Consider the following 23,266-nt stretch of genomic DNA (forward strand, 5'->3'; position numbering starts at 1 on the left):
GCGTGAGGGCCGCACACCCCGCTGCCTCCCTGGTGGCAGCCTGTGCATCGGCAGGTTTGCAGCCGCATTGGCACCAAAGGCTCGAAGCGCTGAGTCCCTGCCCTGCCCAGCGCCCCGCCACTCCCTGTTTGGCACTCAGTGACCCCACGGAAGGCCCCCTTCCTCTGCCTCGCCAGCCAGCACACAGGGACAGGACCGGTAAGCATGTGCCCCCAGCCCGCAAGGCAGGGAGGCTGCTGAAACAGAACTACTCTTTCCTGGAAGCTAAAGACGAACGTGATGGTGACAGAGGCAGGGGACACACCCACGCCACCGGCCCTTGGTGGTGGCCACAACAGGAGCTGGGCCAGGGGGCCGGCAGGGTGGGGGCTGGACGATCCTCTGGGGAGCTGGCTGGGAGCTGAGAGGGAGCCTGGGTGTGACACCCACCCGTGGGGTTATGGCACATAATGGGGGTCTTCGCGGTGAACCGGCCGCAGCTGGGAGGGGTGAGTGGGAGGCGCCGGACGCTCACACATGGGGACAGCCTGCCCCACCCCCTAGATCAGGAACCGCTCTGAGTCCGGGAGGAAGTCGGGGAGGCTGGGGGACCCGCAGGTGGCCCTCTGCGGGAAGCTCCTCAGGGACAGCGCCGCGGCGGGTGACGACGGGCTCTGGGCCGCCGGCCGGCCCTTCCCCAGCTGGGCGGAGCCCCTGTTGGCGGCCAGCAAGTCCAGGTTCCCGCCGGGGTCCACGATGGCGTTGATGACTGCGGGGAGCGGGGAGGGGATCCGCTGTGGGCCTGCCGGGCCCCCGCCCCCCCTCGGGTTCTCCCTCCAAGGTCCTGGGCCCGAGCACCCGTGGGGACCCCAGGCGCCTGGGCCACACCCACCTTCCAGCTGCTTCTGCACGCGCCTCAGTTCCCTCAGGATGGAGCTGATCTCCTGGAAGCAGCGAGAAGGAGGCTGATGGCACAGAGGGGGCTCCATCCTGTGCCCCCACTCCCTCCCTGCAGCCAAGCGGGCTGGGGGACTCTGGGTTGGGGCTGGCCTCACCTTGTTGGATGTCTTCAGGATGGGCACCTCGTTCTCCGCGTTGATCCTGGCTTCCAGCTCCTCCCACGCCCGCCCCGAGTTCTGGAAGAGGATCCTGCCCAGCGTGGGGGGAGGGGGCAGGCAGAGGGCGGTGACAAGGACTGAGCACCTTCCCAGACCACCCCTCCTGTGCCCCAGAGGAAACTGAGGCTCAGCGCAGGACCTAGGCTGGCTGGTACCAGAGTCCAGGTCTGCCCAGCCTGGGTCAGGAAAGGACCGAGGGGAGGGAGTGGGGGTGAGGTGGGGGATCTGGCTCCCCTGGGCACGCGTGTGCAAACATGTGCCCTTGGAGGACCCCAGCCCCGCCCAGTCCTGGCTCACACGCACGTTCCTATCTGTCTCAGAGGAGCCTGGCAGGGCACCCACAGCCTGCGGCAATGGGGCACTCACTTCATCTTCTCGGCAAGGTGCTCCGTGTTCTCACGGATGGCCTGGGACAGCTGGGACACGGGGTTCAGCATCAGGTTATCAAAGATCACCTGTGAAGACTGAGCGTCAGCAGCTCCATGGGCCCCCGGCAAGTGCCCTGGCCTGGAGGGACCCTGTGTCTGCAGCTGGGGGGAGGGGGGGCGCGGTTGCCTGCCTCCTCACGGTTCCGAGGCCGAGTCTTATTGGCCAGGGGTTCCTCATGGCGGTCATTCATGTTCTGGTCCAGGTCCCGAGAGCTCAGGGCACCAGGTGGCACCTTCTGGAAGGTGAGGCTGGCCTCAGGGATGCGCTGCACCAGCTGTGGGGGGGGGGGGGGGGGGGCGGGGCATCAGCTCAGCCGGGGGCGTCCTCCAGGGTGGGGAGAGCGCAGCCCCTCCCCTGCTACGACGGCAGACCCAAAGCCCATCTGCTCAGCGTCCCTGGGTGCCCCGAGCCCGGACAGGCTGGTCCCAGACCCTGTGCTCCCAGAGCAGAGGCAGCCTCGGGGCGAAGAGGCCTCAGCCACGGGCTGGGCTCACCTCCTCACGGGCGGAGATGGTGGAGGCGGGCACGTTGTTGAGGGAGAGGCTGCGGGTGGGCCCCGGGGCGTCCAGCGAGTCCCCGTCCCCAGCCACGTCGTGGATCTCCCGGGCCAGGATGGCCACGTCCTTCACCAGCGTCTGGCTCAGCCTGCAGCAGCCAGGAAGGCGGATAGTTGCTGTGGGCACCTCCAGGCACGCCCCCTCCCCGGTGGGGGCCCGCGTCCCTCCGAGGGGGCAGCCACTGATGAGGGGCTGGGGCCGGGGCCGGGGCCGGGGTGTGCAGCCTCCAGCCGGGCCCAAACCCTGCCCAAGTGGCCCCACGGGCAGCAGCCCCTTCAGAGGTTCAAGGCCCTGATGTCCCAGGGGGACATGAAGGGTGAGCAGAGGCACCCACCCTCCTCCCCATCTGGCAACCAGGGCTACACATGAGGGCTGTCATGGAACACGTGGGGCCACACGGCCCTGCTCTGCAGGCAGGGAAATTGAGGCAGCAGTCGGGGCGGGGTCACAGGCCAGGGTCAGAGTCAGGCAGAGCGAAAGGAAAGGCAGGACAGCCCAGAAGGCCAGGGAGCCCCCACAGTGTAGGGAAGCCCAGCTAGGCTCAGCCCCAGCACCAGCCTGGCCCCCTTGCCCTCCCCATGGGTGACATGCACCTCCCCAAGTGGCTCGCAGGCCACCCAGCAGAGGACAGAGGCCCGCTGGGACAGGCGCAGCTCCCTCTGTCCTGGTTCCTGCGAAGGCCCTGGCCAGGACTCCAGCCGCCGCCCCCGGCCCTCGAAGCACCGCAGGCCCACGACTGGCAGGTCCTGCACCCCGGGGCTCTCAGGCCAGGCCTGGGACAGGAAGTCCCTCATCACTGTCCATCGCCACACCCCCTACGGTCCCCCAGGGATGGGGCCCACAGGCCCACCAAACACCAGGTCTCTGTCCTCAGCTGTCCCAGCTCTGCCCAGGCAGCTCCCAGCTGGCCCCAGGCCCGTCCACTCCTGGAGGCCTCCAGCTGCTGCCCGGCAGGGCCACACAAGTTCTGTCCCCACCAGGGCCTCCCTCGGCCCCCTTGACATGGGGTCCTTCACCGGGGACCCCCTTCCTACATCAAGAAACACAGGATTTCCCTCCACCTCCTGGTGACAAATGGACTTGTGTGCCTCAGTGCCTGTCCCCGCCTGCCCACTGGGCCCTTTGCTGCCGCCCCCCCCCCCCCCCGGATGCTGCAATGGGTGTGCAAGCTCCGGGAGCAGAGGCTTTGGGAAGCTGGGGGCCTGCCTTTGCTGTCCCCCTGTCCCAACCCCTCTACTCTCCCCCAGGGTCAGGCCTCCTTCCACCCCTGCATCCTTCTGTCCGTCATGGCCAGCCCCACCCCCGGCCTGCACGGGCCATGCCCCCAATACGCCTTGCCACCCCGAGCACTCTCACTGTCCACAGCAGGGTGGCTACCTTGCCGTGCTGACGCCCTGGGCTCCAAACCCCATGCGGGCCTCTCTCAGGGGCCACCTGTCTCTGGTCACCTCCTTCCGGTCAAGGTCAGTGTCCTCAACACCAACACTCACCATTCACCCAGCCCCAGAACCCCTCCTGCAGGGCCCAACCCGGAGCACTGACCACTGCTTGGGGGAAGACCACTCACGCCCGCCCACTTCTCCACACCTGGCCTGGAGCCGACCCTTCTGAATGACCACACCAGGGAGCACATCTTTCATAAAAGCCTTGGTGGGGGCCTTCCTTGTACCACAGGTCCTCACCCTCCCAGAAACATCTGCATCTCTCCCTCTCCCAGCCACCCCGCATCCATCCATCCACCCGTCCACCCATTATCCATCCCTCAACCCCTCATCCCTCCCTCCGAAGAGCATCTGGGAAGCCCATTCAGGAAGCACCCCGAGGCCTGTCTCTGCCCCAGGGTGCTCTCAGGCCCAGGGACGGCCCTTGTTGGGGGCCGTGGACTGACCGCACCCTGACACAGCTCACCGGGCGATCTCCGCCATTTCTGCCGTCTGCACAATGAAGCCATAGGGGTCAGGCTCCTCTTCCTCGTCGTCCGTGTCCCGGAGGCCGGGGGCCCGGGGTCGGGCCCGGGTGAAGCTGCCAGTCCGTGGGGTCTGCGTGGCCGCTGAGGCGCGGGAGCGTGCGTGCCTGGGGGAGCCGTGGTGGGAGCCGTACTCCTCCTCCGAGGTGGACGTGCAGTCGGAGCCCTGCTGCCGACGACACGTGTCTTGGGCGAGCAAGTCGGTTCCAGAAGCGAGAACAGAACAGAGAGGCACTCAGCTCTCTGCGTGTCCCCACGTCCTGGGACTGCAGGGCAGCCACTCTGAGCTGACACCCGGCACCCAACTCCAGTACCAGCAGCAGCTGAGCTCCAGGGCCACCACGGCCACTGCCCAGAGGCCCACGCAGGGCTGGGTGGCCTGGTGTCTCCGCAGGCCGGAACCACGTCCCCTAGGTGAAAACCGGAGTCCTGGGGGCCACGAGTGGTGCCCACCCCGAATGGGCGGCCCTCCCCACGTGGGTTGGCCCCAGGGTGGCTGAGCCTGCCTGGTCTGTGCGCACAGCCTGAATCCCTCCCTCATGGCACCTGCCTGGCCCACACTCCCGACTCCTGGCCCGGCCCTGCTCTGAGCCGCCCCACAGTGGCTGCAGCAATGAAGGGGGGCGGGCGCAGTGTTCCCAACAGGCAGCTGTGGTCCTCAGTCACCTGCCCCCGCTTCAGTGAACCCCTCAGCTCAGCACTTGCCTCAGAACTAGGCTCTAGGCTGTGAGCAGTGCGGGGCCAAGGAGAGGGGTGTGCATGTGGGGGGCAGAAATGGCAGCGTCCGTACCTCAAAGCAGTTCACTTGGAGGACGGGTCAGCCCCCAGCAGGAAACCAGCTGGTGGACGTGACTGTCCAGCTCCCTGGGGCAGGAGGCCAGCTCCAGCGGCCACCACAGCCTGTCCCTCCTTGCTGCATGCACGGGCTGCAGGTTACTCACGTGTCATGGAGGGATGGACAGAGCTGTCCCCTGGCCACTGGGTGTGGCCTCACAGCACACCCCCAGCTCACAAGGACAGCCTGGCCTGCACGCACGCCTCACACACTATCGGGGTTCCACCCTCCAGCCCAAACTCCAGGGAATGGGGAGCAGGCCCACCCGGGGGATGAAGGAGCCACCACACCAGGGGATGGTTGGAGTCTTCTGCTCTCATACTAGAGCAGCTGGAGGCCATGGGAGGCCATGGCCTAGGCATGCTAGGGCACCCCTGCATGTGAATCAGGGGCAACACACCCACCCACGGGAACAAGGGCTCCTGTAGGGTGAGGACAGGGGCCCTGCGGCCCGGCCTGAGCTGAGACCCCAGGAGCTGCAGACCCACCGCCCGCCCACCCACTCCCACACTCACTGGGTGAGGAGTACCGGGCACTGCCCGGGCGAGCCCTGCTGAAGGGCTGGCGAGCGGCCGGGGCAGTGCTGGTGGTCTTCCGGGCGGCAGCCTGAGCCTCGGCCCTGGTGGGCTTGCGGCCGGGGCAGGACAACTCGGTGCTGCGGCCAGAGAAGCCAGCACGGGCGGGGGCCACCTCCGAGTCACTGGGCCCAGTGAAGGAGCCTGCCCGCTTCCGGGGCATGGCCAGGACATCCAGGCGCGACAGCTTCTTGGCCTGCTCTGCAGCCGGACGCCCCGCTGGCTCTGGGTTTGCCAGGGGCCCCCGTTCACCGTCCACGGCCTCTGTGTCCGAGGCGTCCCCAAGTCGGGCCCGCCTCAGCCGGGAGGCCCGCGTGGGCCGTGGTGTGGACAGGCTGTTGGAGCGCGTCAGCGCCTGCTGCACCTTCTGGGCGCTGGCCGACACCCGGCTCTGCTCCTCCCGGGCAGCCGGTGACGGCGGAGGGGCTGCGGGCTTCCGGCGAGACCCTGGCTGCCCTGTCCCTGGGGCTGAGTGGGTCTCGTGGTCAGAGGTGACTGTGTCTGAGCCAGGTGGGCGGGCAAGGCTGGAGCCTCGCTCCTCGTCGGGCCAGTCCAGGGAGGCCTGGGGCCCATGGCCACGCCGCACAGACAGGCGCCGGGCGGGCTCTCCCCGGCCCGAGTCTGTCGGGCCCGGCGGGCAACGCTGCTTCTCTGGGAGCCGCTCCCGAGTCCCACTCAGGGCGACACCGCCCAGGCCCTGTGCTGCTGGCGGGGACGGTGGCTTCTCCTTCCGCAGCCCCGTTAGCTGGGGGCTCGTCGGGCTGGGCCCGTTCTTGCCACTGAGCAGGCTGGCGGTGCTGGCGGTGTCCACGTCTGAGTCCCCAGACAGGGAGTCCTCCGGTGGCCCCCGGGAGCCGCCGGCCTCGCCCTGCGCCTCAGCCGCCGGCCTGGACAGCAGCCGGGCCTCCAGGGCGGCCAGGGCGGTCTCCGTCTCCTTCAGGATCAGCTGGGTGTCCTGGGAACGCAGGGCTAAGCGCGAGGCCCGCGCTGCGGCCAGGTCCTGCAGCAGCGGGTGGCTGGAGATGTCCGGGAGCTGGCCGGCCACTGGGGGGCTGCTGGCCGGCTCCTTGGTGAAGCTTTCCTGCCGGATGAAGGCAACGGCCTCCTTGGCCAGGGCGGGGCCCTCAGGCTCTGGGGACCGCCCTGTCTGCACCTGCATAGCCATCCTGCTGCTGGTGCTGACGGAGGCGCCATCCCTCAAAGGGGTGTTGGGGGGGGCCGCCTGCCCTGGGCCCCCCACCTCCCCCAGCGCAGCAGACGTTTTCCGGGGAAAGGCGGCCTCCCCATTCTGGTCCCCAGTGAAGTCAGAGCTGGGGGCTGGCTCCCCAGCAGCCCTGGGGGAGCACCGGCCCCTCAGCCACACCAGCCCCTCCTGGGGGCCCCGGCCTGGCTCCGGGCCCCGCCCCCCGTCTGACCCGCTGGCGTCACTGAGGCTGTCGGGATCCAAGTCCTCCGGGCCCACGAGGCAGCTGCCCGGCTCGCCGTCTGGCTCTGGTGGCCCAGGCCTGCTCCTCCTGGTGGCTTCGGGGCCAGCAGGGCTGTCCGCCCGGTCACTGGGCAGCTGTGGGAGCAGCCGCCGCTGGCGCACAGGCAGGGCCGCCTCGAGGTCCCCTGCTCTGTGCCCGGGGCCGTCCTCTGTGAAGACAAGCGTGGCCCGGTCAGGGCCGCTGCTGGCCCGAGGCCCCGGGGCACACAGGAGGTCGGCCCCGCTCCTGGCGCGCTGGCACGAGCGCACCACCCTTTCCCCGCTCCGCGGCCTGAGGCTGCCCTCGTGGAAGCCCTGGAGCCACTTACCTGCCAGGCCCAGGTCTGAGTAGCTGTCGGCCAGACTGGCCCAGCGGGACACCCACCTCTGACCTCCAGGGGAGCCCGGCACAGGGGGGCCCTGCAGAGAAGAGGCAGGACCATGTCTGCAGGAGCCCCTGGAGTGGGGCTGGTGCAGGAGGGGGCGTCAAAGGAAGCCCACCCCAACACCTGTTCCATACATGTCATCCCCATGCCTGCCACCAGCTCTCCCTACACAGGCAGCCAGAAGGCACCGGTGCCTCCCCTGGGCTCTACCCACACCTGAGCGCAATTCAGTGGCTCTGAGGTCAGCAGTTGTGGCTCTGCCCAGCCCTGCCATGGGCAGCACATACCCAGGTGCCCAAGGTGACTGGGGCTCAGAACCTGCCAAGCCCTCCCCACACAGCCCAGTCATCAGCCAGGTGGGCACCCGCCTTGGGACACTGGCCCATCCCCGCCTCGGGTCTGGAGTCCACCACCAGGCAGATCCGGGCCTCTGAGTGTGTGCAGATAGGACCCAGTGCTGGGCTTGCCCAACGGTGGCACACTCAGTGCTGGGGCTGCACACCTGGAGTTCCCCGTGGGGGGCTGTGCCCATGGGCCGGGACACAAACTCCTGCAACAGGGACACCCGCTGGGCCATCCCGTCACCAGGCTCATCTCTGTCCCCTCTGATGACAGGGCGAAAAACGGCCGAGGACACCCTGGAGAGTTCAGGGGACTCGAAGACGCCAAACACCTGCCGGGAAGTACAGTGAGGCTGTGGTCAGCGCCCGGCCCCCACGCAGACACCGCCCCCAAGGCCCCGACAACGGCACCTGGTCGATCATCCTGCGCGCCTCCTCCACCTCCGGGTCCCGCGTCTCTGTCTCGATGGTGTAGGTCCCTGCGTCACTCAGACTGTCGTCCTCCTCCGGTCTGCGCGCCTTGGCCAGCTGGGGGTCTGGGGGCAGCGCTGGCGGGGGCGATGGGGCCACGGGACTGGCCGCATGGGGCGTCGGTGGGGTGGACAGTGCCGGGGGCATCTTCTCAGGGCTGGGTCGTGCGGCCGGGGAGCTCTCCCGCAGGTACTGAGCCATGAAGTCCTGGGCCAGGCGGGAGCGGCGCCCCATGCTGCCAAAGGGGCGGGTAGAGGCCCGTGCAGTGGGTGAGGGGCCCCCCGTCCGCTCCTCAGTCTTCTCTCGCTTGAGTGAGCTGGCCCTCTGTGGCCCCGCACTGCTGCCTGCACCCCGGGTCGGGGCTGGGCCCCCCGGGCGGTCCCTGTCGGCTGGCCCCGGGCCTCGGCGCTTGTCGGCCTTGGGGTCCCCAGACGGGGTGTGTGTGAAGGACTGGGAGCGCTTCTTGCGGGGTGTGTCCTCATCGAAGAACTCAATGACAAAGGCCTGCTGGTTGTGAAGCAGGTCTTGGGGGTCACGTTTGATCTGCCTCTGTAGCCGCACCTGCTCCCCGTTCTCTGCTGGGACCCCGGAGGGTGTTGCTGCCGCCACTGTCGCCCCAGCCACAGGGTTCTCTGAGTCACTCTGTGTGCCATCTTCGTGTCTGTGGCCTGGGGGCAGGAACCCCAACTCGTCAGGCCAAGGGCGGCCGACACATACAACCACAGCTGTCACGTGTGGGTGGGGACACAGAGCCACACCCCACACGGAACCCAGCACTTGTGACTGAGACAAGCACCAGGAAAAACCCCGATGGGGCAGGTGGGTCTGGGGAACTAACTGAAAAATGGAAATGAATCAGGCTGACTGGGGTCCCCATGAGGGGCACGTGCACCCGCCAGCAGCCACTCACCCTTCAGGGAGCGGGTGTGGACGGGCAGGTCGCTCTTGGTGCTCTGGCGGTCATCACCGGGGCCAGCCCGGCGCAGCAGGCTGGGGCTGGGGTCATTCTGCACCAGCCAATCAGCCACCTTGGCCTCCGCCGAGACGACCTCCACGGGCGTGGCCTTGCCCAAGGGCCGCTGCTGCCGCAGGGAGAACTTGGTGACGTGGTCCTTGATTGTCACCTTGCCGGGGCTGCAGTCATCGAACTCAATGGTGAAAGAAGCATGACTCTGCACCACGGGCGCCGCCCCACCCTGCCCCACGTCCTTGGTGGGTGCCTCATGGGCAGGGGCCTCGGGGGGCCGCGGCGGCTGCGGGGCCTCCTTCGTGGGGATCTCAAAGTAGCTGGGCTCCCGGCGGAACGAGTAGCTCTGAGGCTCCGCAGGGGCCCCGTCCTGCTGCACCAGTTCCTTGGGCCGCTCTGCAGGTTGGGGGGGGGGGAGCACACCTTCCTGTGGGACTGAGGAGCAGCACCCTCTCCCACCCACCTCTGTGGGTGCCGTCCGCTCTGGCTGCCCACAACGGGCAGCTCTGGGCCGGGCCGCCCTCGGGACCTACCTGGGCACGGGCCCTCCTGGTGCTGGTCCTCGGGCGGCCTGCTGCCATCGTCCTCTCCCCACCAGGAGGGCTGCCCGTACAGGGGTGTGCGGTACGTCGCCATTTCTGCAGCGGGAGCGTTTGACCCTGAGTGACCACGGACCCACCCAGACAGGAGGGGAGACCCAGAGCTGGGGACACTGGGGTCTGCAGGGACTCCGGCCTGCAGCAGCACCCAGCATTCTGGCCCGTGGCCACTGCCCACGACCCAAGCGGCTTCCATGGTCATGACTTCGCCTTGCCTCCCTGTCCCCATCCGGACCTCCCTGCCGGTGGCTGTTGCGGGGCAGGTTGGTCCTTCAGGAAGCACTGTCCTCGGCAACCATGTCGGCGCAGGCAGTCCCTTTAGCCCCGGCCCAGGGCCTCTGCCTCCTGAGCCTGCTGACGGGGAGCCCACAGCCAGAGCCCACCGCTCGCTGGGGCTCTGCAATGGTTCAGGCCACTGATGGGTGACCCTGGAGGCTGATGCCACCAACCTGACTGGGCCACACTGGACCTGAGGGTGCAGTGTGCACAGGTCTGTGTGTCTGCAGGTGCAGGGGTGAGTGTGTCTGCAGGGGTGGGTATGTCTGCAGGTACACGAGTGTAAGAATGCATGTGTGCAGTAGTGGGTGTGTCTGCAGGTGTGTAGCAGTGGGTATGTGTAGGGTGCAGGTGTGCAGGGGTGGGTATGCCTGCAGGGTGCAGGTGTGCATTCCCAGACCCCTGCTGCAGTGCTGCCATACCTGCTCCTGGCCTCCGGTCCCGCTCCGGCCTGGGGTTCGAGGACTCGCAGTAAGGCACGTGCTCCGGCAGGGCCTCGCCCCTCTTGGGAGCCGCGCCCTTGGCGCTCACCTGCAGCTGGCTGGTGTACTTCTCGTGCTGTGGGTGGCAGTGGGAGTGAGAGCAGCCGGCCACCTCGGGAGGACACCACCCCGGAGTAGACAGCCTGAGACCTGTCTGGTCCGTGCCCAAGCCTGGCAGGGTCCTTGGGACCGCAAAGCATCCAGGAGGGATCTGGGGCGGGCTTGGGTGGAGGAGCAAGAAGTAGGCAGCAAAACCAGAGGTGAGACTGCCACCCCCAAGTCCCATCAGAGAGGATGAGACAGGCCCCAGGGCCCAGGGTCAGCCACGCAGGAGCTGAGTGTGTGGGGAGAAGTGGCCTGTCCGAGCAGCTTGTGGGTGTGCATGTCCATGTGCACCCGTGTGTGTGCAAGAGTGCCTGTACACATTCCTGTGTGTGTGTGTGTGTGTGCGCATGTCTGTGCATGCCAGGGCCCCGCCTGCCGAGCTCTGCAGCCATCGGAGCTGGGCTCACAGTAGTTGTGCCCCCGGGGGCCCTGAGCTGCCTGAGGCTCCCTTGGAGAATGAGCAGAGGCCTGTCTCCCCACCCTGACACAGGGCTCCTGGGTAAAGCTCTGGACAGGGTCCCCCAAGTTTGTGCTGTGATGTCCCACCTGTGGTAGTCCCCCACGTAGGACCCTTAAGCCCGACTGCCAGTCTCAAACACCCCCTCTTGCCTGTTCTTTGCTACTCACCCACAGGGGCCTGAACAGGGTCTTCCCAGAACAAGGGAAGCAAGTGGGTGTGGCCTGTTGCACTGACCACGCCCACAGTGGGAGCATCAGCCTTGCGAGCAGGGCTGCCTCCCCACCGGACAGACTGGGTGGCCCTGTAGAGCAGGCCAGGCTCGCTCAGACACCACAGCCAGGCCAGGGAGGCCCGAGAGCGCTGGTCAGGGCGGGGAGGGCTGTGGGGACACCGGGACCGCGGCCCCTGGCGGGGGTTGGCTCCCGGGCGAGCGACGCACTTACCCTGAGCGCCTCCTCCGGGACGCGGTGCTGCACGCGCTCCAGCACGTACATATTGGAATGTGGTGGGGAGTTAAGGAGAGTGGGGTGGAGGGTGGAGAGCGGCCTCTGCCAGAAAGATCAGAGGAGCGCCCCCCGGCAAGGAGGGCCATGGGGACGCACGGAAGGGTGCTACTGCCCCCGTGCGTGGGCACCTACAAGCACGCACGCCCACGCGCTCATCGGGCATGTGTCCACGCCGTAGGGACAGCCTGCAGTGTGCTGCCCCCGCTGCGTGGGGTGGAGGGCAGAGGCCCCTTCGGGTCACAGCACGTACACACCGGCGGGCTCAGGGCACCCCCTCCACCCACCACTCAGCCCAGGGCGTGGAGGGCAGGCCAAGCAGAGCCCCAGAGGCTACTCCATGCCCAGCCATCCCAGACCACCCGCCAGCCGCCAGCCACCTAAGTCCCCGGGGTGGGGAGGTCCACGGCCCCAGCCGGCATGCCAGCTCAAGGACAGCAGGCCCTCCTGTCCTTGCACAGGTCCCCGGCCACCGAGGGTGGAGGCGTAGCCCTGACTCGCTCATGGTCTGTGCAGCCCCCAGGCCACCAGGGACTCTGGGTCCCAGGGACGGCTCACTTGTCCCACGGGCCTCGTGCCACCCTCTAACCCCGCTGTGACAGCCGAGGCCTCCACCTGCTCCCAGGATCACAGGAAGACGGTGGCCTTGAGGCTGAGGGAGAAGCCGGAGGAGGGCGAGCGGCGGGGAAAGGATATCGTAGCCGAAGCGGATGACGTCATTGAGCTTCAGCGTGACGTACTTCTGGTCCGGGATGCGCACCTCATTCACGAACGTCTGCGGAGGAAGCAGGCGGGGCAGGGCTGGCGGGGGGCGGGGCACGGCTCCGGCACCTCCTTCCCTGCCGCTCTGGGCTGGCACCCGCCCCCCTGAAACACGTGCGCCCAGCCTCGCGCCCGGAAGTGGGGGGGCAGTCAGAGTGCAGGCCTCACCCAGTTCCCAGGGACGCGGAGGTGGCCCCTCATGTAAAACAGACCCTTCCTCTCGTCCACGGATTTGTGTTGGCCCCAACTGCCAATGCCCTTGGGAGTGGCCCCGTGGCAAGACTGGCCAGGCTGTGCCCGGCTGTCTGACAACCCACCCCCACACACAACAGGCTCACAAGGCATCAAAAAGCCTGCCCCCCAAAACCTTCCCTCCAGCAGGAGGCACCAGACACCGTCCTCAGATGGATGCGAGGCCCCCGCGGGCTCCGAGTGCCTCTGGGATAAGCCAGGGCGGCGAAGGGGTGGCAGCTGTGCCCAGAGCCAGTACAAGAAACAGGGAACATGCGGACTCAGCCCAGAAGAGAGGGTCTCGAGCCCAGAGAAAGGGCGGCCCCCGGGCAGGTGTCCAGACGGGGCCTACGTGCAGAAGGTGGCCCGAGAGGTGACAGAGCAGGCCCGGGGAGGCTGCAGCCAGGGCGGCGTGGTTTGAGCCATGTGTGTGTAAAGCAGGGGTCCCCGGGCCCCAAGTGGGCAGCAGGCCAGCAGGCCCGACGCGGGGATGGCTGCAAGGCAGGAGCTGGCCCCAGCTCTATGGACACCAAAGGCCTCTGAGGAACCTGCTGGGGGGGGGGGGGGCAGAGCAGGGACCAGGCCAGTGGAGGATGGAGGGAGGAGGGGTCCCTGGGCAGATACCCCAGCACAGCCAGAGACGTGGGCTGGGGAGCCAGTGGAGGCGGGGTCAGACTGAGGCTCCTGTGGGACCCCAGCTTGGGGTGGGGGGCCGGGCTGCACCAGGAGGGACGGGAAGGACCCTCCTTGGCTCCAGCCCAAGTGGGTGGAACTGAAGGCTTTGATTTCTTATTAAAACAGCGGCCAGCGCAGCACAGACCCCTGCCACGGCCCTGGAGAGCCCACCCTCCTCCTGTCGTTCCTGCCCCATGTCCTCCCCCCACCCCAGGCTCCCCCCAGGAGAGGATACCCCCAGCACAGCCCCCTCCAGTTCAGGAGCCCCATTCCCCAACCTGCAGGTAGTACCAGTGCCTCCCCTGCCCACCTGAGGGGGCTGTGCCCCTCCCCACCGGAGTAGCTACACCCCCGGGAGGCCCTGTCCAGTGGGGAGCCCTCCTGAGGAGGCCTTGGGCCTCTGCACCTGAAGGGGGCTGCCTCCCCACCTGAGTAGAGGTCCTGGGAGGGGGCAGGTGGACCACGGCAGAGGTGTGGGGTCATGGAGTGGGTGGAGCCCCAGAGGGACTGCTGGGACGGTTCTGGCACTGAGGGTGGGGCCCTGGAGAGAGGCGGGGCCAGCACGGAGGGCGGGGCCAGCACAGGGGGCGGGGCCAGCACTCACCCCATTCAAACTGCCCAGGTCCTTCACCCAGTGCTCATCCCTGTCCTGGTCGTAGTTGATGACGGCATGCTGCTTGTCCACACTGCGGGACTAGGGAGACCCAGACACCTTTCAGGTGGCCCTCCCAGCTAGGCAAGGCCCAGGAGGAAGGGACACCCCTGCAGGAGCCCCCATGGCCCCCACCCTACCACAACACCAACACCAGCCCACAGGCCTGGAGCCCACAAGCTCACACCTTTAGTGGGCGGGCCTTGGAAAGCTCCCCCAGGCCTGACCTTGGGCCCAGGGATTTGCCAAGATGCCCTCCACAGCACCATAGGCTTGGGGCCCCTCCCACGCCAGCGCCTGCTCCTGAGTCTGCCGTGGGAGGGGCTGGGAACCTTCTGGTCATCTGGGACAGGATGTTCACTCCCAAGGGCAGGCAGGGGCGGCCAGGCAGGTCAGGCAGAGCCCAGAGGGAGGATCAAAGGGCTGGGGCAGTGCAGGGAGAGGCCTCCCCCACTCTTGGCCCACCCAGCCAGCCCCAGGGCAGCCCACACAACCTCTCCAGGTGATGGGCACATGCGCACCTACGTGGGGGACACATCTCAGACCCCGACGGCTCCATGCTCATGCACAGGACTCATACCCATTCCCACACGCAACTGTACACGCGTGCACACACAGGTACTTCCACCCTGAGCACTGCTAATGCCTCCCCAGCCACCAGTCCACCCAGGATTCCTCCCCAAGGACAGTCACCCAGCCCCTCTTACACAGACAAGCTGGGGGGCCACAGCCAAGCCACCCCCACCGTCCACAACCAGGGGCCGGGTCCCGGGGTCACTGCACTTGCGGCTCTGCCAGCACAGCTGCCCACCCCAGGCCCACGCTGCGTTGCCCGAGGCCCCGGCGGCTGGGTTGGCAGCTGCATCCCACCACCTGAGGGGCCACAGGCCTGGGCCCAGCCCCCGGAGAGGCCAGCATGTCACCAACCCAGGGTGCTGTCCAGCCCTATGACCCTGTGGGTCTGCCAGGCAGCGCCCCAACCAGACACGCAGCCCCACGCCCACAGCACAGATAAGAATGAGGGGACAGGGCGCCCCCTCCCCAGGGGAGGGTGGCCTGAGTCCCTGAGACCCCACCCCACAAGGCTTCATCCTCATAGGCGTGTGCCAGGCCCGCCCTCCCCCAGGCAGCTGCTGTCACCTCCGGGGCCTTGTCTCTCATCCGCTCCACCAGCCCAGCCCCTAGGGCACCGTCCTGCAATGACCAGCTTCCAGGGAGGCCCCTGGGGAAGGGCCTCCTTCCTGCCCAGAGATTGAGTCAGGGCAAGGTGAGGTCCGAGTAGAAATGGGCTCTGGCCCAGCCCTGCCCCCACCCAAGGCCACCTATCTTGGCAGAGGCGCTGGGGCCTGCCCTAGGAGCCAGCAGGCTGTAGCCCCGGGCCTGAGTTCATCTCCATGCTCCAACAGGCTCTGGATTCAGAAACCCAAGGTGGCGGCTTGACCCACAACCATGACACCGCAGTGGGAGCCTGGGGGTGGCGTGAGAAGGGAGAGCAGTGGGGGCAGGGCTTGCGCATCACCCGTTGCAGACCCTCCACAGGGAGCAGAGCACAGTCTGTGGGGCCAGCTAGGCCCCCATGACACAGAGGCCCCCCTGAGCCACCTGCCCTGCACTACCCACATGAGTCCGGGGAAGCATAGGTTCATGGTCTCCCCACCCCCACTCCACGTACCCTCCCAGGAACCCCGGGGATGATCCTGGTGAAACCGCTGGTGCCAACTTGCCTGCCTCCCAAGGCAGCAGGTCGTTGGCAAGGTAAGTCTGACCTTGAGACCCACTGCCCTGTCCCCCCAGGCCTTACCTCTGCCCCCATCCTGAATTCTTTATTTAAAATTATTTAAAAGATTTTTATTTATTTATTTATATAGAGAGAGGAAGGGAAGGAGAAAGAGAGAAACATCAATGTGTGGCTGCCTCTTGTGCACACCCAGGCCTGTGCCCTGACTGGGAATCGAACCGGCAACCCTTTGGTTTGCAGGCCGGTACTCAATCCACTGAGCCACACCAGCCTGGGTCCGTGGCTTGACAGCTCCCGGTCCGCCACCTCTTCTACTGGACTCCTCGCTCTGTCCCTGTGCAGGATGCCAGGTACTCGCCTCCCCCAGGAGCCAGTCCAGGGACCCTCCCACTGGTCTTAGCCTGAGCCTCCCCCACCTGTCCTACTCTGGGATACGGCGCCCCCACCCTGGGCATCAGTCTCCCGCCAGCAGGGCACTGGAGAAGCATCCTGGAGACCCAGCTGCGGGGGTGGGGTTGTCAAGAACCAGCACCTCTCAGGGTCACGCCCCTCAGGCCAGGTGACTGCCCCTCTGAGCAGCCCCTGGGTCAGGCACTAGGATTCCTTAGAGTCCAGCCTGGCAGCCAGAAGGATCGGGACTCGCCCTTCAACACTGCCTCCCATGCGCACAGCCAAGGCTCATGGACAGGCCAGCTGCCTGCATCAGCCCTGTCTAGCACACAGATGCCACGGGGACCCACGTCTCAGGAAAGTGAACCCCGGGGCCTGGGGCCAGGATCAGCCCTCCTTGTGGCCAGGCTTCAGCCCTCTCCGGGATGTCGGCGGAGAAAGGTCACTGAGAGAGAGCACGCCAGCCCTGGGCTGCGCCAGGCTCCATGCCAGGACACGGTGGGATGTGGGCGGCCCCAGCCTCCATCCGCCTAAGGCGAACGGAGATGCGCTCCGGTCCCCAGCTCGGATGTCACCTCCACTGAGAGCAGCCCCTGCAGGAGACTCTGGGCTGACCCCTCCCATCTCAACCACTCTCCACCCTCCCTAAGCGGAAGACCTCCCATCTCCCAGACACAACCTTGGTGGCCCTCAGGCGCTGCAGACCCAGCCCAGCCCTCCCGCCTGACCTCCCCACTGCCTCAGCTGCACCCCGCACGCCAGGCACGGTACCGGTGGGCCACCTCCTCACCTGTACGCCTGCCTCCATCCCTGCAGTCAACTCTCCCCTGTCCTCCCAGACCCCGTCTGGCCCTGCCTGTCACTTTTCTGCACCATCCTGGGAGGAAAGGTCAGCCTTGTCCCATGAGCCACAGGCCCAAGGCCTTGCCAAACCTCCCTCTGCACCCCCTGCCCCAGCCGGCCGCTGCCTCTGCAAGCCCGCTGCTGGGCCTGGATGGGTCCTCTGCCCAGGACCACCACCCTCCCTGCACCCACCCTCCCTCCTCCCAGCACGATGCCCCACCCCGCCCATACCCCCGCCTTCCAACTCCTTGGACTTGGCACAACCCACCCCCCAGTTTGCATTCAAGGCCTGGGCTGCCCAGTCCCCTTCTGGCCAGGGCCTTGCCACCAGGCAGCGCTCCTGCCCAGACCCCTCCCCAGACCATGGGGAGCACCTGGGCTCCTGCGGAACAGTGGGAAGAGCCCCACCCCAAGAACCCCACTCCTGGCCCCACACTGGCTGAGCCCGGGAGCCCCTGGGCCTGGGATCACGCGGGACACAGACCAGGCTCCGTGGCGAGAGCCTGCGATGCAGGAAGAGCAGCAGCTGTGAAAACACTCGTGAAACGGCCTTCACTCCACACACGTGGATTTTTTTTGTAAAGGGTGTAACTGTTGGTACTCACTTTAAAACGGAAAAAAGATGTACTTCCAACATTCGGGTCTGCCGGCCTCCATGGGGAAAGCCCCACCCGGCAGCAGCCCAGAAGCAGGGCGCGGCACGCCCGCCGCCGGCTCAGCCAGCACTGCCCGCCACTGCGCGGCCTGCAGAGCGCGCTGGCTCCCGGCCGCCTGGGAGCGCGGTGTCTGGGAAATCCCAGCTGCCACACATTCCCACAGGGCACGCCGGGCAGCAGCAGAGAGGACACCCCGCCACAACGGGCACTGGCAGGCACACACGCACAGGCCACCTTGTGTGAGTTCTCGTGTGCATATGCACTGACATGTGCATGTTGCACACCCAGTGTGTGTTTGCACACCCTGCACCAGAGCTCTGGCACCGGGTGGACTGGGCCATGTCATGTAACATGTCGTGTAACATGTTCTCGCCGGGCTGCAGCTATGCCGGGCACGCACTAGAGCTAGGAGACTGGTCAGCAGTACAGGGCCACTAAAGAGCATGGGGGGGCATGTGGCCGGGCCAGTGACTCTGCCTGGGAGCAACCCCTCCACCAGCCCCTCGGCCCTGGGGTCCAAGCCACGGCCCCTCTTGCCCGGACAGGGGCACAGCCTCCAGGACAGCTCCCTGCTCCGTGGCCTCATCTGCCTCTCTGCTGAGCAGAGGCCCCTCCCCCACCACATCCACTCCCTGTGGTCCAGTCCTATCCCCAGAGGCACCTTCTTAGGGGAGGTGTGGGGAGAGGCTGGGGCCCAGCACAGGCCTGGTGGAGAGGGTGCCCTCAGGTGGGGTAGGAGTGGCCCCCAGGCACGGGTAAAGGAGAGGGAAGATCAGAGTTTGCCCCCAGACAGCTGGAGGGATGTTCACACCGGCAGGGACCCTGTGGAGGGGACAGAGAACACTGGATTTTGCTCAGTGGCACCGGGTCTGGGTTGCCTCTGAGAAGCCGGTCAGCTCTGGCTGCCAGGGGCTGGGGTCTGGGGCAGGATGCCGGGGCGCAGGTGGCATTCCCACACTCACTCTGCATGCGCATGACCCCCGAGCCTCAGTCTCCCCACCTGATGGGAGACAGCAAGGGGCAGAAACACAGGCAGACCCACGCGGGGCCAGCCCAGCTCTGAGGGCCGAGGAGCCCCGCGGCTCTCACCTTACTCAAGGCCCCACCACTGACCAGCCAAAACTAGGACTCGGTCCCCAGTCCAAGCGCCCTGACCCCCCTCTGGTCTCCCCCAACACCTGGGAAAAGAGCAGAGTGAGGGCCGTGCAGGCGGGCTGGGGGGTGACAGAGTCAGCGGGGGCGAGGGCAGCAGGAGGAGCAGCCAAGGCCCCCAGTCCCTGCAGGTGCCCCCTGCCACAGACCTGACAGGCCCCGCCAGGGCTGCAGAAGCCCACTCATCACACCATGAGGGGCAGAGAAAAGGACATGCAGGCCAGGGTGGACCCCACAGGTGGGCCCCACTGTCCCCCTCCACCCAAACCCCGTGGAGGTTGAACTTCGACTCCAAAACCTGGACCAGAGAGAAAGTTCTGGTTACGGAGGGCCTGGGGCCCAGCTGACTGTGCCCGGTGTCCGCCTCTTGTGCCTGAGAAAACCCTCCCCCCCCAGGGCACCTTGAAGGGGCACCAGCCAACCGGGACAGGGCTGGTTGTTGGGGTGGCTGGTGGCTCCCAACCAAACTCACAGCCCAGGCGGTGCCCCTGACAGAAAGGACACAGGCAAAGCCACTGTCCCACACCTTCAAAAGGCACCCCCCCCTGCCCAGAGAACCTGACAGAACCCTGGGCACCTAGAGCACCCACTCAGGCCTGCACACACCCACCGATGCCCCAGAGCCCACAGTGGGCCTCCTCGCCAGGTGTCTCGCAGCAAGTGGGGTGGGCACCTTCCTGGTCCCTGGCCCCAGCCCCGCCCTCTCGGCCCCAGAGGTGCCCACACTCACCTGCAGCATGAGCTCACACTCATCACGTCCCACGAAGATGAGCTCTCGCGGGAGCCGGTGGCGGGTGCCGCCGCTGCTCACCAGGAACCAGGAGGTGACGCTCATCTTGCCGCTGGAGAGGTCCGTCAGGCCCTGGGGGTGACGGAGCTGTTCGGGTGGGCTCCCCGGCACAGGCCCTGCCCCTGAGGTCGGAGCACCCTCCCCGCACTGCCCCACAGCACTTTCCGGAAATGCTGGGCTCCAGCCACACCGGGCCACCCTTTCTCCCCGCAGTGTGTCTGTCCCCGTGGGCCCCCCATTAAGGTGGCCTGGTCCTCCCTGGCACTCTGGGCCCCACTCAGCCCCTTCACTATCTTGCAGGTGGAGAAGGCGGGGAGTCTGTGGGGCATCGACCGCTGCACCTGCATGTGGACCCACGTGTCCCCATGGCCTGAGCAGGAGCAGCTCTCCACAGTCAGGGTCCCCACAAGGCCAGGCCCACGGCCCTGGTTCCGCCCCAGGACACAAACTGAGCCAGAGGCTCTGCTTCCCCAGCCAGACAGTCCCAGACCAGCCCCTGGCACAGTGGGAGCAGCCTGGACAAGACGAGCGCCGATATCACCTGAGGCCAGGCCCTGGGCAGTGCCAGCCACGGGCAGTCATGGTGCATTTGCCCGCCCGGAGTGCGAGCGGAGCTGTGTCACCAGCCCAGCACAGGTACGTGGACATGCCTGTGCGACACCGTGTGCACACAGCCCCACACGCACCCGGAGCACTGCCCACAAGCGTCCCAGCTGCTCTCCTCTGCACGCACTCCTGTGGCACACGCGCTACACACGCTCACACTGCACATATGCGGGGTAACATGAGCTGTATCCTGGGGCTCCCCGCAAAAGAACAAGAAGGCGTGTCACAGAGAGGGGTCTGTTTAAGGGGGTGGTCAGGGAAGGGGACATCTGAGCGACACAGGAGCAGGCAGAAGTGGGTCTGTGAACATGGCAGTGCATTCCAGGCATGGGGACAGCCAGGGCAGACACTGGGCCCTCTAGCCCTGGGAGTCCTGTGGCTGGTCCTGGAGCCAGAGGGGAGCCCCTGGAGGCCCAGTCTGAGTGCAAAGCCCCGTGAAGTGCGCGGGGCACAGCCTGTGAGGCTGGCCCTGGGGTCCCGAGCCCATGACCGGACTTCGGGCAGAACAGGGCAGAACAGGCGGTTGGTTAGGCAGGAGACTCATCAAGAGCTGAGCCAGTAACTAGGTGGGGTCTCCCCAGGCCCTGCCCTGCAGGCCCATCCCACAGGCCCCACCCATGGGCTGCAAAGGCCCATGTGACCAAGCATCCCCTCCTGTCACCTGGGGCAGGCAGGTGGGAAGACAGAAAACTCTGCCTCAGGAGAAAGCAGCTCTGCCTGGTCAGAGCCCCTCTGTCCCAGGCCCCGGCCCCTCCTCAGGGTGCTCTGGGGGCTGACACTGGAGACCAGTGGCCGTCCAGTCCCATCGTTGCGGTTTCCAGCCTCCGTCCGCCCCCAGCCCTGACTCCATCCGCCCCCAGCCCTGACTCCCGGTGGGGTCCCACACTCTGCCATCACCTGCCACCAGCTCCCAATAGGCACCAGGCAGGAGACCGCACCCAGAGCCTGTGGCAAGGGGAGGCCAAGCTGCCACAGCCGGGTCCTGCCGCCTGAAAGCCAGGCCGCCCTGCCACCGCCAGCTCATGCCGAAAAGGCCCAGCCGGGGAGCCATCGTCGCTAGGAGAATAATAAACACCCCAAACTTGTCCCTTCGTCGTCCCCCCTCCCCGCAGCCACTCGGACCACCCTCCAGGAGGTGGGGGTCGGTGGAGGTGGAGTCGCCGAGGGGACGGTTCTGGAAGCCGTGGGGCGGGCAAAGGGAAGGGATGGGGGCCGGGGCCGGGCCGGGCGGGGCTGGGCAGGCGGCTGGAAGGAGCAGCCCGAACGGAGGCCGAGGACAGCGGAGACCGCGGCGGCGCAGGGAAATCAGGAGACAGTGAGGAGGAGGAGGAGGAGAAACCCGGAGGGAGGGACCAGGGAGCAGAGGGAGACCAGGCCGGGAGGCGGCCAGAGGGAGCGGGGCCGGACGGGGCGGGAGCGCGCTTGCTCCCGAATCCACGCTCGCCCCGGGCAGCCCGGGCCGAGTCGGAGCCGGAATCGGGCCCGCGCCGGGTCCCAGGCCGCGGAGACGCGCGCCCGGCGGCCCCGCCCAGCCTGGCGCAGACCTGGGCCGCCTCCGCGGCGCGGCGACCGGCCTGGCCAGGTGCGCCGGCGGTCCCCACCTCCGCGCCTTTGTCCGGCCCGGCAACGGCCCCGCTCCCTGCCCAAGACCCCGGCCCACGCGACACCGCGGGTGCACAGGTGCGGGCGACGGAGGCCCGGGCCGCAGCGGGCGAAGGTGGGCGTCTTACCTGCGGCTCAGCCCCGGCCCTTCCGTCCGGCCGGTGAGCGCTGGGCCGGGCCGCCGCCTAGGACCTGCCCGGCGCGGCCCGGACGCGCGCGGAGCCCCGGCCGAGCCCGGGGCAGAGCTGCGGCCTCCCGCCGCGGGTCCCTGACGTCTGCGGGCTCCCGCCCGCCGGCCCCGCCCCCGCCCGCCGGCCCCGCCCCCGCCCCGCCTCCGGCCTGGCCCCGCCCCCGGAAATTCAGGTTAGGGCGGGCCGGGCGCCAGGTGAGTGCGCTCTCGCCCGCCGCCGGCCCCCTCGCCCCCGCGCGCAGGCCTCGCCCGACCCGTCTCCGCCCGCCGGAGCCTGGGCTGGGGCCCGCCCCCGCGTGCGGACGGGAACTGGTGTCCAGCTGCCCCGCGTCCCGGCCCTGGGCCGCGCCCCCAACCCTGAACCTTTGGCCCCGGCCTCCCGAAAGAAGGTGGCGAGGAAAGGAGGTGTGACCCCCGAGGCCCGCCCCGCCCGGACCCTTCCTCCCGCGCTCCCCCAACCACGACCCCCGGCATCCCAGGCTGGACTGGGGCCTGGGAGCTGGGGGGCTGGGGCGACGACACGGTCCTACCTTCGTGCGGCGTGTGGGCCAGACCCTGCCGAGGGGCGGCGTTGGTGGGGGACCCCGAGGTGCTCGCGCTCCTGGGGTGAGTTCTCCGGGCTCCGGCCCCGCGCTGCGCGGGCGCGGGGCGGCGTAGCAGACGCCTGGCCGAGGGATCGCCCCGCGGGTGGGGAAGGCCTGAGCTAGGCGTGGAGGTCAGCGGCGAAAGTGGAGGGAGGGATCGGGAGCGGGGTGAGGAAGGCGCTGTACCGGGAAGACTGGGCGGCAGGGTCCGCCCTGCCCTGCCCCGGGGTCTGCTGCCCGCCCCCGGCCCGTCCACAGCCCGCCGGCCGTCCCGGGCCTTGCCCTGGGCCAGACCCTGACCTGGGGGAGCTCCCCGGAGTGTGGACAACCACCTGCAGCGAAGGCTGGGAGAGTGCAGGCCGGGTGCCAGGCAGTGGGCGGGACCCTCGCTGGGAACACCGAGTGCGCGGGAGGGGAGGGGCCTGTACCAGGTGATCAAGGAGCCTGGACTTCACTCCAAGGACTCTGTGGCGCCGCAGGAGTTTGATGCCGGACGGGGCCTGCTCAGAGCGGGGTTTCACAGGGCTGTGGGCGTCGCAGGGCGGGGACGCGAGAACTGGTCTGGGGGCAAGGGGAGGGCCAGGTGTCCGACCAGAAGCCCAGGAGAGGGAAGGGGTCGGACAGGTGTGCCCGGTTTGCTCCCCAGACCTGAGGTCAGCAGCCGTGGCCCCAAGCCCCGCCCTCCACCCCCACCGGCTTCCCAGTGCTTTTGGCCTCTGGCCCAGCAGTTCGGGGATTCCCCAGCTTTCTCGCTGCCGGGGTGACCTGGTCTATCCCGAGGCCCATCCTGTGCCTTCTCAGGACTTTCACCAGCTGCTGGCTCCCCGACCCCTTGTCCGCGCCTCAGTAAATGGCCCTTCAAAGAAGTCCTTTTTTCTCTT

At 67.8% G+C, this 23,266-nt stretch overlaps 1 protein-coding gene across 2 annotated transcripts; it reads right to left on the reverse strand.

The window, feature by feature from the left end:
• Positions 1-22,723, reverse strand: CEP170B (centrosomal protein 170B). 2 transcript variants are annotated; one of them, XM_090265628.1, is made up of 19 exons: positions 22,332-22,723; positions 19,344-19,475; positions 13,787-13,876; positions 12,209-12,289; positions 11,455-11,511; positions 10,387-10,522; positions 9,623-9,727; positions 9,033-9,485; positions 8,063-8,790; positions 7,813-7,983; positions 7,254-7,344; positions 5,400-7,094; positions 3,992-4,235; positions 2,021-2,171; positions 1,657-1,800; positions 1,464-1,552; positions 1,035-1,128; positions 872-923; positions 1-748 (listed from the first exon to the last, which is right to left on the reverse strand). In XM_090265628.1, exons 2-19 carry the CDS (start codon positions 19,446-19,448, stop codon positions 540-542), a joined length of 4,695 nt encoding a protein of 1,564 aa, XP_090121754.1. In that variant the 5' UTR covers positions 19,449-19,475; positions 22,332-22,723; the 3' UTR covers positions 1-539. The 2 variants fall into 2 exon arrangements, with proteins under 2 accessions (XP_090121754.1, XP_090121753.1); XM_090265627.1 differs by lacking the exon at positions 22,332-22,723 and adding an exon at positions 21,740-21,878.
• Between the last annotated feature and the right edge of the window lie 543 nt (positions 22,724-23,266).

This window comes from Furipterus horrens, unplaced genomic scaffold (genome assembly GCF_987537825.1).
Source record: "Furipterus horrens unplaced genomic scaffold, mFurHor1.1.pri manual_scaffold_21, whole genome shotgun sequence".
Lineage (NCBI taxonomy): Eukaryota > Metazoa > Chordata > Mammalia > Chiroptera > Furipteridae > Furipterus > Furipterus horrens.